Raw genomic sequence first — 14,909 nt, 5'->3', positions numbered from 1 at the left:
TATGAACATCCCAGAGGGGATGGGAAGCCCTGCCTCGAAGAAATCTCCCCGCCAGCTGGAGAGGCAAGACACACGGGCATCAGGCAGTTACCTGGTACCACAGGGCAGGATGCTGTCAGCCCCAGAGTGGTACTATGGACCAGGCTTTTAGGTGGTCAGGTAAGGGGGAGTTTTGGGGGCTGAGGTGATCAGGGAGGCTTCCTGGCGGAGGCAGGGCAGGTGCTGGGCTCTTTGGGATAATTGGGATTGGGAAAAGCAAAAGGGAAAGAGAGGCCTTCTCGGGCCTAGGGAGGCAGCATGGTGGTGGCCCCAGCCTTGGCCTTAGAAATCCTGAGCTCAAGGCCTACTTAACCAGAGACAGGTAGCAAATGCACGTATTATGGTTTCTGCATGTGAAGAAGTATGATGAGCGTCCCCAGCCTGCCTTGTCCTCTAAAAGTCCTCCTTGTAGAGTCCTGGCTTATCCCAGCGAGCCACTGGCTCCCTCACCGGGACCTCCCTTCCAGCGTGGAAGTCATTGTAGGGCCTGTTGTGGCAGGACAGAGCCTCAAGTACCCGGTGCCGGGGTTATGGAAAGAGCAGGATTCCATTCCCATTCCTGGCAATATCAGGAAGAACAGGTAACCTGAACAATCCATTCAATTAACCTTGCTCATCTGTTTTGTCATCGGTAATTTCTGAACTTACCTTTTCTGTTTTCTCATCTGTAAGATGGGTACAATTCCTGTTCTCACATGGTGGGTGAGAGGATTAAATGGAACAGTCAGTGTGGGTGGTCATGGATGACACGGCAGGTCAGGAGCCTCACTGCCACGCCATGACGGAAAGTGTGAGCTCTGGCCACCAGGTGGCAGCGGGGCACTACCAGTCTGCTGAGGGTCTGCCTGAAGTGCCCGTGGGGCTGGGCAGGGGGCGCAGTTGAGCTGAAGGACCAGGTGAAAGACATTAGGGAGTGGTGGGGACTGCGTTGGCCCAGAGCACTCGCCCACGGTCCAAAGGAGCTAGTAGCTTCCTGGCTCCAACCATTCCACATCAGAATGAGGGCCCAGTGGTGCCAGACATTCTGATTTTTCAAGAGAAGCCAGAAACCAGGGTTTTGTCTGTATTTATTTATTTATTTAAAGATTTTATTTACTTGTTAGAGAGGGAAAGAGAAAGTACAAGCACGGGAGGCATACAGGGAGAGGGAGAAGTAGACTCCCCACTGAGCAGGGAACCCGACGTGGGGCTCGATCCCAGGACCCATGATCCCAGGCAGATGCTCAACTGACTGAGCCACCCAGGTGCCCCTGTTCTTATTTTTTGATGTGAAATCTGTGTAGGGATTGTGTGGGCCATGACAGGCTTCCCTTTGTATCTTCTGGCCGAGTGTGGGTGGACTGTTGTGGGTGGAGAATCTCCTCTGAAGAATTCGTTTCAAATCTTTCTATTTCCTGTGAAATGCCTTCATGTTTCTCCACTTTACTCAGACACGAATCCCCCTTCCTTGGGCCTCTGGGAGTGCTGCTTCCTTTTATGCTCATGTTCCTATTGCCATCTTCAAACTTTTATTAGATTGTGGGCCATATGTGGGCCATATTTTCTGACCCACCCATGAAGATCTCCATGGTACCTATCCCACAAAGTTCTTTTAAGGATAAATGAGAAACATATAAAATCATTTACCACGGCACAGGGCACATTAGTGCTCAGTAAACACAGTTATCATTCTGATGGGGACCTTAGATGGCATGACATTTGGAGGAAGGTTCCTAGGGCCTTTTTCCCTGTATGTGGGAGGGTGACAAGACCTGCTACTCCCCTACGGAGAGGAAGACCCCTGAACCTGGCTCCTGAGGGCCTGGCTGCGGTTGGGCATAGCCCTTCCCTTGGAAGCTGCTGTCACACCCCAAAGGCACTGCTGGAACTTTCCATGCTCTGCCATCTGTGGCGCTGCCAGGCTGGGTCAGAGTGCACGTGTTTCCCATCCAGGGCAATGTTCACGGGCATGTGCAGCCCGGATTCTCCTGCCTCTCTCCCACAAACAGGGCTTTCTGCTGTCCACTGCACCCAGACTAGTCAGACGGGCCCTCCCTTGTGGTCCGCAGTCCCCTTGGACAGGCCTGGCTATGCAGCCAGGTCCTGTCAGGTAGCTTCTGATACTGGACACTCATAACACTGTGTCTCCCCTGTGTCTCTCCAGCCTGAGGACTGGAGCATCTGTTTGCTGTTGCAAATCTCTGGGGTGCTTCTTGGGTCTGCTTGCACCTGTGTAGCCTCCTCCCTATATTAAATTTTTCTGTTCAAAATGCAGAGTGGTTCTCCTTCTGACCAGCTAGTGACTGATAGGTTGCTCAGTAGCTAGGGGTGCAGGCAGGGACAGGGCAGTGGAAATACTGGGCTCCCAGGTGCCCCTGCCCCTCAGGGAGGATGGGGCCCATCACCAGGCCTGCCGCACCTTCCCCGGCTCAGGAGGCTATCCGGCCCTCCTCCTTGGAGCTCTTGGAAGTGTCCTCAGCAGCAGACAGCAGCTGAGTGGGCAATGCACAGGGTCAGTAGCTGTAAGAATCTGCTGGGCCGCCCCTGGTCCTGGCCAGCTGAGGGTGTTCCTGCAGGGCCCTAGGCAGACAGAGACCCAAAGGCACCTAGCTGTATGAGAGCAAAGCCAGGCTACGGGCAGGAGAGGGTCACCTCCCTCCAGCCACAGTGCCTGGAGTCCGGTCCTGGCTCAAGAGGGGCAGTGAGCCCCAAGTCAGGGAGATAGGAAGTGGAGGTGGGGCTCGTGGCCAGGGAAGAGGCTGCTTATCTTGATTCTGGGGTCTCAAGGCTTCTGAGTATATCAGCAGAGCCTCTGGCCTGGGGAAGGACCAGGGCATGAATAGTAATCTGCGCAGTGTCTATTCACGACTCACAGGGCTGCTAGAGGGTTCCATGAGGGAATCGATTTGACATGATTAATTCAGTGCCTGGCACATAGCAAGCTCTCAAGTGCTGCAGGCTAAAAACATACAAACAAACAAACAAACACAAACACAAATCTCACCAGCAGCCATCACTGAAGAACTCATTCTGTAGGCATTTCGTAAGACATACTGGTGTCCTAGTTAGGATTGAGCCCCGAGCTCCTCTCCTGGGACAGAGCCAGGGCTGGAGCACAGATCCAGCTGCCAGGCCAAGAAAGAGGGTTGAATTGGGTGAAGGAGTTGTGAGGGTGGGAGGGCACACTCCATGGGGGATGTGGGTGAGGCCTCAGGTGTGCAGCAGGCGCTGAGAGCCTCCATGGGGGCACTTGAGGACAGCGATCTCCTAGTGCCCAGGCAGGAAAGAGATCAAGGTCAGGTCAGAGATGGGGGTAGTAGGGGCCTAGTCTTTGGGTTGAGGTTCGAGTCCCAGGCTGTGGGAACTCAGTGATCAGGCCAGATAAGGATACAGAGATCCCGGCAGGAGACAGGACTAAGAGCTGGGCTCAAGGTCCGAAGATTGCAGCACCTGGGACTTGATGTTGAACCCTGGGGTCTGGACTAGAGCTGCTTGAAACCCCCCTATCTGAGGGCAGAATCGGACCTAGCGAGCACAGTGGACTGGACCAAGGAGAAAGAGGTGGTGGTGGTCAGGGGCCCAGGCTTCCTGTTGCAAAATGCCCGAGTTCAAATCCCGGCTCGAACAGCTGTGTGACCTCCACGAACAAGTTACTCCATCCCTCTAAAACCTCACTTTCCTCTTTGTGGGCAAATGAGGAAATGGTCCTACCTCAAAGGGATGTTGGGATATTGACATGGAAGCATCTGGCACTGTATCTGATGATGCGCTGTCTTGAGTGCTGAATAAGTGATGGATCCCTGAGCACACCAGCCACCCCCTCCATGGGATCCCTCCCAAACTTGGCAGGCAGTGACCTTGCGCCCAAGTTTTCTTTTCTCTGGGCTCACACTCCCTGTGCCTTCACCTTTCCTCTAATGTCTGTCTTCCTGACCCTTCACCACCTCCAACTCTGAAAAATATCTCCTCATAGTGTGAGCACTTTCAAAACTGAAAACAAGTGGATGCCTTAAGAGGCCAAAGGTTGTTCCCCAGGGAAGGTAATTGGGACCACATCCTCAGATACTCTCTGGTGATTGGAGTCAGCCATCTTGAATTCCTTCATGCTGCGGGGAGGCTTCCCCAGCAGCCGGTGGGAGCCGTGGCAGATAGCCTTGCCGATATAGATAAAGCCAGCGCTGGCGAGTATGCCTGCCCCCTTTTTTTTCAAATTCCTAAATGTTTTTACCTCACATTCTTTTTCACACTCCTCCCCTCACCCCCCAAAAAAGCTACGGGACAGACCAGCAAGCATAAAATAAAAATACAAACACAATGACACACACACATACACACACACACTCTTGGGAAAAAGCTCTCAACATCTGTCTTCTCCTTTATTTCACACCCCTGGCCACCTCCCAGGACAGAGATTCCAAGCAATGACACACCCCTTGGGAGTCCTGTGGTCCCACCCCCACCTGGAGAGTCACAGCCACCAGCCAAAAAACTCTTGGTGCACATTTCCTTTCTGCAGTCGTAATGCAATGATAATGTGCTTTTTGTTAATGTACCACCATATGTGGGTATCACGTTATTTTTCATAAAATTGAATATGGAATTTGAATTATATCACTTCCTCCCCAAGAGACTGTCATACTTCTTTGCCTCCTTATGAAGTACAGCAGCAACAAGTACCTAGCCTGCAACCACCACCCCAAAGGCCACAGCCTTCTGCTCCCGGGAAATGGCACCCCTGGCCGTTCGGTTGTTCGAGCCCAGTACCGGGTATGCCCTCTGCTTCCTCTTCCGCTCAGCCCCTCACGTTCCACCCCTCAGCGAGGCCAGGCAACCTTCCTGCAGTCGCTCCTCTTCCAGTCTCCACCGCCTGCTCTCCCAGTGACGCCGGGAGCTGGACCCCTGCAGGAGCCTCCTGATGGCCACTCCGTTGCCACCCTTGTCTTTGCCCTCGGCCCACTCTCCCCGGAGCAGTCAGAGTGATTCTTCAAAACAGTAAATTAGAGAATGGCATGCCCCTGCTTAAAAGTGAACAAAGTCCCAACTCCTTACTCTGACCTAAAAGGCCCGGGTGATGGCCCCCTGCCCCCTTCCCACCGCATCACGGACCTCCCTGCCCTTTGGTCACTGCACAAGGCCGCGCTTGCTTTCCTTCTTTCTATCCCTCGGTTACTCTAAGCTCATTCCTGACTCAGGGCCTCTGCACTGGCCCTTCCCTCCTCTGGCCACTCTTCCCCCAGATCTGCCCCAGGCTTAACTTCTTGCCAGGAAGGGCAGCTCCTCAGTGATACCTTTGCTGACCACTCCTTCTGGGGGGCCTCCAGCGCTCCCCACCCCAACCCCATCCCTCACTCCTGCATCACCGCATCTTACCATCATGACAGACTCTATCACTCCCTCTTATTTTCTGGTTTATTTGTTTGTTTGTTGTCTGATTCCCCCCATTAAAAAGTAAGTTCCTTGGGATGCCTAGCTGTCTCAGTCTGTAGAGCACATGGCTCTTGATCTTGAGATTGTAAATTCGAGCCCTGTGTAGAGATTACTTAAAAATTAAAAAAAAAAATCTTTTTTCCCATATATTTACTTTTTATTGAATTTGTTAATGTTACAGAGTTCTTGCACTGCCAAACCATGCCTGAGAATTCAAAGAAAGAAATGGTACAATGGACAGCCTCACCCACCCATCATACAGTATATTAAAACTTGATTCATGTGCATTTTTATAACTTCACCATCTTTTAAAAAGTTATAACAAGAGTTGGAATTTTAAGTCTCCTGCAGGTCTTCAGATTTCTAGTATAGTATGCCATTAAATAAAAGTTCCACATATTCATCTCAGTTCATTCCTCAATAACATAACCCCCAACGCAATTTTGCTGGAAAAAAAATGCATACTTTTCAGGGGATAAAAAAAAAAATCTTAAAAAAAGAAAGTTCCTCAAAGGTAGGGATTTTATCGGTCTTATTCAATCCTAAATCAAAGTATGTGTTAGTATGTCCCAAATGGGATATTCTTACACTAAAAAGTTATTCATGTTTAGATGCAAATCAAATTTAACTAGACGCCCTGTGTTTTAGCTGGTAACCCTACTTGAGGCCCATGGTCCCACATCTTGGGAACATGATTCCATGAGAATGAAGCTCGTGAAGGGAAGAGAGGAAAAGTACAGGGATTTGCTGAGGGCCACATAGACGTTAAGAACAGAGCAGGTTCTATACCTAGCTTCATCTGACTCCCAGTCCCGTCCCTGTTCCCTGAACTCACCCTCTGACCTACCGAGAATCCCCATAGAGTATGCATCTCCCCAAATCACCCACTTTTCACCAGCCCCACTGCCATTGAACACTGCCCCTGGGGGGCCCCCACGTGCTCACTTGCCATCTTGTAACAGCCTCTGACTGTGGCTCCCGCCTCCACTTCCTCCTGCCTTCCCTCTCTTCTTCACAAGGCTGCTGCCGGGGCCAGCTTTCAGAAACACAGACCTGAAGCCAAGCTTTGGAAGGGCCTTCCCGGGTAGGTTCCCGACCATGGCTTCATGGTGTGGCCCCTGTTTGTCCCTCCCCCTCCCTGACCTCTGCACTCTCCCTGAACTGGATCCGTTGCCCTCTCTGGCTTCCTTGGCACTCGCTCTTTCTTCTGGGTGATACACCCTTCCCCATCCCCTTCACCCTGCTAAGTCCTTCTTCAAGTCTCAGGGACACGTTCTTCCTCCATGAAGCCTTCCTTGCTCGGTTCAGGTGCTTCTCCCATGTGTACCTCTAACTGGGGTCCTTCCCCCTCCCTGTTGAAATTGCCTCTTTACTTGAGGGTCTCCCCCACTGGGTCAGCTCCACAAGGGCAGAGGCCACGTCCGCCTATTCGCACCGCACCCCTGGAGCCTGGCAAAGGGTACAGGGTTGGTGCTCAGTGAAAAGCACGGGAATGAATGAGGCTTCCCTGAGGACGTTACGGTTGATTACACTAAGCGCCAAGCTCAGTTTGCCGGCACATAGTAGGCTCCCACTACACATCGTTGAAAGGATGCCGGATGAATAAATGAAGTAATAAACAACATGACTCAACTCCTCTCCCCTTCTCCACCGCCCACCCCCCCCCGCCCCTGCACCCAACACACACTGTATTTGTTCACCTCTCCTGCTTTGCAGTCTCTGGCAAAGTAAGAGGGATCTCGACTCCTGGTTTGAATACTGTGGGGGGTTTGAGTCGAAAAAAAAATTGTGCTCCTTCAACAAGAAGCGTTTCAGGCCATCCAGGCCTTTCTTCTTGGCGAAGGGAGGAGGCAGAGAAGAGGCCTCAGCCCCGTTTCCGGATGGCCTTAATTGGCCCCGAACTGACTAATAAAGTGTGAAATTGGCTTCATCCTCCACCACGTCTCCCCAGCCAGTGTGTCCCCGTGGCGTCTCGGTCGGCTGCAATGGGTGCGGCACCGTCTGCAGCCCCTCTGTCCCCGGCAGGCAGGCGGGCCACACACCCACGCAGCCCCAGGGCCCAGTGCTCTGCAGAGCCCAGGAGGCTGTTTGGCCTCGGGCCAGGAGAGGCTTTCAAAGCCAGAAGCATCCGATGTGGCATGTCTGACGCACCTTCTGAGCCAGCCCCTGGCCTCTCCTGTCCTGATTTGCTCCTTGGGCATTGGCTTCTAACACAGGTGCAGGGGCTGGAGGTGGGGACTCTGCATTAGGTGAGCTCTTTGAGACTCTCCCCTAACCCGTCCCCCCATTGCATCAAATGCAGGGCTGGAGAATCAGAGCCAAAGGGACCTCAGAGAGCAAAGAAATGAGGGCGCTTAGGGGAGCCCCTGGAGTGCCTTAGGGGCTGCTTGGGGAATAACCGGAGGCTTCTAAACCCCTCCTTCCGCTAGGACAGGGCCGTTTTTGGGTCAACCTTGTTTATTGGCTCCTGTTTAAGAGTTCCTAGGAAGAAAGGGATTCCGTGACTCTAATAAGGCCTAAAGCCAGCAATCTATCCAGCAGTCATTAGCAAACCTCCCCGTGAATCCAAACCGATTGGGTGATTTGGTCAGAAATACAGATTCTGACCCTTATCGCATGTTTGCCCACTCAGCACCCATTCTCTCTTTCCACAAGGAGAGCTCCAATGTCACCTTAGAGAGCCATCCCTACCCCACATGCAACCCTGTGTGGTTTGGGTGGAGACTCCCCTGGGTCTCCAGGGGTGAGCATATTCCCTAGCCAATAGAGACAGTGGTCAGCCCAGGTCAAAGCATGGCTGCTCTGGCAGCCCCAGGATTTTGGCTGAGCCATAGGGCAAGAGATGTTCTCTTTTCTCGGAGTCCCTAGGCTGTAGCTGTCAGCTTGGAACTGCTGGCTAAGAATAAAGCCAACACAGAGGCAGACCATGATGACAAAGGACCAGAGAGAGACAGACAAACATTCCTAGTGGCATGTTATGAGCACCTGGATCCAGCCATGTCTGAAGTTTATCCCCCTGGTCTATTCATATACATGAGCCAGTAAATTGCTTTTTTTTTTTTTTTTTGCTTTAGCCAGTTTGAGTTGGGTTTTCTGCTTCTTGCAATGGAGAGTCCTGCCTACTACACAGACCCCGATCTCAGATCTACTGAATCATGAGCTCCCTGGATGGATTCCAGGAATCCAGATTTTTCAAAAAGGCTTGTAAAGGAATTCTGATAAAGTGTCACCACCTTATAAGTCATTGTTTGGACATCATTGAGATCCTGGTCCAGTGATGCACAGATAAAAGTGATTCTTCCATAAATAGCCATTGTAATTGTATGTCAGAATGGTATATGTGGTCTCAATCCTCACCACACCTCAGTGACAAATGAATGTGTCGTTCTTCCCATTTTACAGATGAAAACACTGAGGCTGAGAGGGGTGAGTGTAAGTGTTCAAGGGCACGCAGCTGAGGCTTATCCTCTCTCCAGGATTCCACACTTCCCCAGAATAGTTATTCAGCTTGCCTAGAGCCTCAACAGCTGGTGTTGAAAATGTCCTCTCTCTTCATTATAAGCAAAGCCTATTTGAGTCACTTAGTGTATGGCTACAATAGGAGGGGACTCCAATGTGACTGACCTAAACAGTAAGGGAAATTTATTACACTGCATTTTTTTTTAAGATTTCATTTAGTTATTGGAGAGAGAGAGCATGAGAGAGAGAGCGCGCGCGCGCGCACGAGCCGGGGGGAGGGGCAGAGGGAGAGGGAGAAGAGAACTCCCCGTTGAGCGGAGAGCCTGATGTGCGGCTCGATCCCAGGGTCCTGGGATCATGACCTGAGCTGAAGGCAGACGCTTAACTGACCGAGCCACTCAGGCAACACTCTAAGATGCCCCAAAGTAGGATGGATCCAGGTTAATTTGGTGACTCGGTGTCATAATCAAGAATTCGGGTTCTTTGCATTTTTCTGCTCTGTTCTCTTCAGTGTCGACTGTCCTTCAAGCTGGCTTTCTTCTTGTTTACAAGATAGTTGCTACACTTCAAGACATGACAATGCCGGGGGTGCCTGGGTGGCTCAGTTGGTTAAGTCGCCACCTTCAGCTCAGGTCATGTTCACAGGGTCCTGGGATCGAGCCCCAGGTTGGGCTCCCTGTTCACCCGGGAGTCTGCTTCTCCCTCTGCCCCTCCGCCCCCCACCCCCGTGCTCTTTCTCTCTCTCTCAAATAAATATAAAATGTTCAAAAAAGAAAAAACAAAAAACATGACAATGACCAGCACAGGTAGATGGTCTGTCTCTTCTGTGGGTCCTTTCATCAGTGAAAAAAAATGGTTCCCCAAAAACCCCTCCTATCATTGGTCAGAATTGCGTCACATGTTTATACCTAGTCCATTGGTTGGCAGGAGGGGTGGGAGCATCACAATGGGCGTGGACCAATCACGAGTCACCCTGAAGCTGGGCTGAGCAGACACCTGAACAATACAGGGCTCTTCCAGAAGGAAAGAAGGAGACAAAGGGTGTTGAGCAGTGTTTGCCACACAATTCCTCTCCCGCTCGCTGGGTCTCCCTTCCTGATTCTAAGCCCAGAATGCTCCAGAATGCTCCAGAAGCATCTGTCTTTTCATTAGGCATGATCCTTACAGGAACAATTTTCAAAGTTCAAAATCCTCCACGTGGCTTCCCCGTCCATTCTTCCTGTCCTCCCCCACAGCCAATAAGACGTTCTGAGGAAACACAGGACTTTCCCTCCAATACCCAGAGCTGCTCTGCCTGGCTTTACTTCCCTGGCTTTCTGCTGGACTGATACCAGCTGGCTGGGTTGCTGGGAGGATGGATAGGGCATGTGTACTGGTGGGCAAGTGCTATTGCCTGCCCGTCCCCCGTTTCCCCTGCTTCTAATTACAGAATGCACATTGTTCCTTAGGGACCCACCCCCTCCCACTCCCAAGCTATGTGGTGTAAGCTATGCTGATCCTTGCGCTAACTCCAGCTCTTAGGACGCCTCTTCCCCTGCATCCTGGGGCAGGAGACTCAGGCCTGTCCAATCACTGTATTCAATGCCTCTTGCCACAGGACTTGATTTAGGATGGACAATAACCCCAGTCTGCTCCATGAAAGTCAATTCCTGGGCCTTGGGCTCTAACCCTTGAGGCAAGAGAAATTTTATTTCTACCAGAGTTGTTGAGCTGCAAGCTTTCAGCAACCATTTTGCAACTTCCTAGGGGAAAGCTGCCTGAGGATGAACCGAACACAAGGCCAAGAGATGGAAACCAAGAGACCCTAAGCTGCTGGATCCAACTGGGCCTGGTGCCAGACAACCATGTACATCTCCCTTTCCTTTCTTGGTCAACCTGGTCTCAATGGGCATTCTGCCCCTTGTAATAAAAAAAAAAAAAAAAAAAAAAAAAAAAACCAGCTAATACAGCGTGTGTTTTTGAAAAGCTGAACTGTGCTTGCCTTTGGCTGAGTCATATGTGTGTCAAGGGGAGTAATGGGAGATGAAGTTGGGAAATTTGGCCAGAGACACCATCGCACGGGGCTTGAAGACATTGAGACCAGCCACCCAGTCTCTGCGACCACTGGGGGATGCAGGATCTCCCGAGGCCAGGTGATCCCAGGAGTTGCCAAACAGGCTAAGCTTTGCCCTCGGGAACAGGTTGATGTTTTTGCAGCTTCTGATAAAGCAGGATTCTTGACCTATACAGGACTCATCCTCCAGGCACACTCTCACCAGGGGACAGTTGGGAGAGTTCTGCATAATTGAAAATGCTTGGAAGAAAGGAACTGTTGAGGATTAGCAGCAGCTTCTAGGGGCCAGGGATGATGAGGGTGAGGAGAAACCCAGTACAGCTGATGAGAAGGTCTGGGGATGCCAGCGATTGTGTCTACATCCCTGTTAAATTGCCTGGAATAGGACATGGGCTGGCCAGAGTAGAGCAAAGGACTTCTCCTCCCTCTTTCCACAAGACCTACTTCTATTAATGCAGCCTGAAATTGTACTCATTTTGGTGACAGCACATTATATTTCGCATTTAAATGGATATCATATGCTGCCACTATATTATATTCCCCCAGTCCCCTCAAGTCCTCTAAACCGTCTCCCACCTGGGGAGAACTCCTCCACCCTCAACTCCTTTTCAAGAGTCCATGAATCAAAAATCTTGCCCTACTTCTGAGGTGGGGTGTCAGGGCTCTACTACCATCGGCAGGAGCCTGGAAACACAGTCAACAGAACTATAGGCCCAGCCCCAGATGCAGTCCCTACTCCCTAACAAGACCACTTTCTTGATCAAGGTGCATTCCATTTGGCTGGTCCTGCTGGTGTTTCTCAAGGGGACTGGGGAAGGGAAAAGACATCTCTCACACACCTATGGCCGCTCCATGACACAAAGACCCGGACATCCAGTGTTGCAGCTATTTATTTATGCACAGATACTCAAACGCAACTGATTTATTTTCCCAGGTATGCCAACAGTGCTCTAGGGTAGCCGGATTGGAGCCAGTTTCCAGGCTCAGCTACAAACTGTGCCTAGAAATAGCAGCTCCAGGCTCTTGCCCTCTCTAGGCTCACTAGAGGGTAGCTCTTGGTTTGTAGCTGAGCCTGGAGACTGGGAAACCCTTTCCCTCCCTGGTTTCATTAAGGGAAGTTGTCTCTCCCTGGCTGTCTTGGGCAGGGGGATTCTTGGCTCCATCCTCCTACCATTTCCTCCTCCAGTTAAAGTCAAAGGGATTCACTCACCTGGGTGAATCAGTGGGGAACATACCATCTAAAATGCTCTTTCTCTGGACTTTGGCTCTGACAAGGGCAAGGGAATAGTTTACTTGGGCAGAGGCAGTGCTGGGGTCACCGAAAACATCCATGCCCCTGTCCCGATGAAAGGCAATGGCTGCTTTTCCTACTTCCTGCTTCTTGGCCCTCCGAGTTCCCTTAATTCCCGCTAACCCAAACCTGCTCTTCTAGTCTTTCATCTGTTGTATAAGCTTCCAGCGGCCTTCCCCCCAAAAGCTCCTATTCTCTAAATTCTGGTGCTTGCTCCAGCAGCCCTGTCTGACACAACCCCCAAGGATGGACTTTCTCTTCCAAGACTCACCCCCATTCCTTCCTCAGAGGGTAGTTTGGGTCCCCCAGGACAGGTCCCCACCTTGCCTCATAGAAATCCTCATAGAAGAAGCAAACAAACAGAAAAGAATATGCTCCCCAAATGTTGTCGCCGGTAGTGCGGGGTGGTGATTACCGGAGGCTTCATTTTCCGCTTTCAGCTCATCTTTGTCTCCTGAAAAATCGTTTCCTATGTCCATACACTCCATTTATGGTTTTTATCATGACAACAACACTCATGCGTGTGTTTGTTCAATGGCAGAGAAACCGAGACCCTGAGCAAAGGGCAAAGAAGCCCTTTCTGGTGCTGAAGGAGCGAACCCTGTCCTGGTGTGGGTGCCCTTGAGCAGGGGACTCGGTCAGCATCTTGGCACTGCTGGCTGTTATCATCCCACTGGTATGAGTGGATTTATTGACAGAGCCAAGGGCTGATATCCCGTTGGCTTGTTGTAAGCATGACTCAGGACCAGTCCTCGCCCGTCTTGGCCCCCAGGTCACCCCACATCAACAAGCAGAAGATGGGAACTAAATGACGAACTCTGCTGTTCAGTTCTGGAGCGTTTTTGAAGGTCATTGCCTGATGGAAGCAGCACCCAGGAAAGAACGCTGGAATCCCACTCTGGGTAAGAAGGCTCTTTAGATGTCCCATGTTTTGGCACTTCTTGAGCTACATGTGGCAAACCCCCCACCTCCAACTAGCTTAAGTGAAAAAGAATTGATTGGTTCCTGTAGCTGAAACACTTAGGTCTAGAGTTGGGCTTGGCTGGATTCAGGGGGTACGAGGGTGTCATGGCACCTGGACTCTATTGATCTCTTCTTTTTTTTTTTTAAGATTTTTTAAATTTATTTGAGAGAGAGACTCGTGTGGGAGCAGGGGGAAGGGCAGAAAGAGAGGGTGAGGGATAGAGGGGGAGGGAAAGAGAATCTGAAGCAGAACCCGCCGAGCGTGGAGCCAAACATGGGGCTCGATCCCAGGACCCTGAGATCATGAACAGAGCCAAAGGCAGACACTCTACCAACTGAGCCACCCAGGTGCCCCTCTACTGGTCTCTTCTGTTCTCCGTGGCCTGCTTCGCCATCAGACAGACTCTTCCTCTGCAAAGGTGAGATGCAGCAGCCCCAGGCTTACAGCTTGCCCGCTTAGTGCCTCTTCCCAAGCATTCCAGCAAAAGTCACAGGGCTGACTCTATTAAATGACATGCCCATCGCTGAACCACTCACTCACTGGAGCCAGGGTATAGATTCTGCTGATTGGCTAGATTTGGTCATGTTCCTGCTCCTAATGTTGAGAGGCAAAGTGAATACCACTCACACCTATGGCCTAAGAGGCGAAGAGGGGTAGGGTAGTTCACTAAAGACTCTAGCTGTTGCTAGAGTGGGAAAGAATGCTGGGAAGGAAAGGACCTCCAGAAGCCCACTCAGGTTCATCTAGATCAGCTGTTATCAAAGTGTGCTCCCCCCGCCCCAAGATTGGCAGCATCGACATCACATGGAAATCTGTTAGAGACCCAAATTCACAGGCCCCACCCCAGACCTATGAGATGGACAGCACCCAGCCCTCCAGGGGATTTGGAGGCGTGGTGAAGCTTGAAGACCACTCATGCAGACCAGTGGATCTTGCACCTCACTTCGATTAGAATCACCTAGGGAGTTTTAAGCTGCCTGGACCCCATCCCAAGCAATGTGATCAGGATAAGGGAGGGGATGGGGTCCAGTCCTTGGGGTTTTTAAAATGTTCCCCCAAGTGATTCTAATGATAGCCAAGATTGAAAGAACCTCCGAGCTCAAAGGAACTCTTGTTCTCAGCTCCTTCTAATTTCCGTAGCAGCGATAAATGAGGATGTGGACAGTCCCTCTGCTGTGAGCGGCAGTTTATTAAAGCAGTGACTCAGGAGGTGACAACTCAAGCCAAGCCAAGTGAAACAATAGTGTGCGGGAGACATGTGATCCAGCCAACTGCATGGAGTCTGAACCGGGAATCCCCTGCCTGTGATAAATTAATCTTTACCACACCTCCACCCTGCACCCCAGCCTGCCTGATTCATCCAAGAGGCAGAGAACTGGAGGGGAAAAAATGGCAGGCATGGTTTACTGAGTGCTTGCTGTATGCCGGGCAATGTGCTTGCCTCACTGAAATCTGACATAAGCCTGTGAGGTAGGCCACATGAAATAGGACTATAATCCTGGGAGGTAGGTAATATTAACTGTCAGAGAAGAGCCCAAGGTCAAAAGGTAGAGTAAAGAGACCTTGGGGGCTGAGTCGGGATTTGAATCCAGGACTATCTGGTTTGACAACCAGGCCCTAACTCTGACTCTATGCTGCCTTCTGGGAGAAGCCATGGTGTCCAGTTAGGTGTGGAGGAGCTTGGGACAGGATTTGGA

The 14,909-nt window shown here is 51.1% G+C and overlaps 1 protein-coding gene across 1 annotated transcript in view; it reads left to right on the top strand.

Moving 5' to 3' along the window:
- The window catches only part of ARHGEF37 (Rho guanine nucleotide exchange factor 37), a 55,975-nt gene extending 47,174 nt beyond the window's left edge, over positions 1–8,801 (top strand). The window contains exon 13 of the mRNA XM_025867269.2: positions 8,520–8,801. Coding sequence (XP_025723054.1) covers positions 8,520–8,528 — 9 coding nt within the window. The 3' untranslated portion in view covers positions 8,529–8,801. The remainder of the gene's footprint in view (positions 1–8,519) is intronic.
- Positions 8,802–14,909: the final 6,108 nt, after the last annotated feature.

Source organism: Callorhinus ursinus, unplaced genomic scaffold (assembly GCF_003265705.2).
Source record: "Callorhinus ursinus isolate GAN/ISIS: 27379988/994484 unplaced genomic scaffold, GSC_fseal_2.0 scaffold3, whole genome shotgun sequence".
Lineage (NCBI taxonomy): Eukaryota > Metazoa > Chordata > Mammalia > Carnivora > Otariidae > Callorhinus > Callorhinus ursinus.
This window is presented reverse-complemented; position numbering and strand designations above follow the sequence as displayed.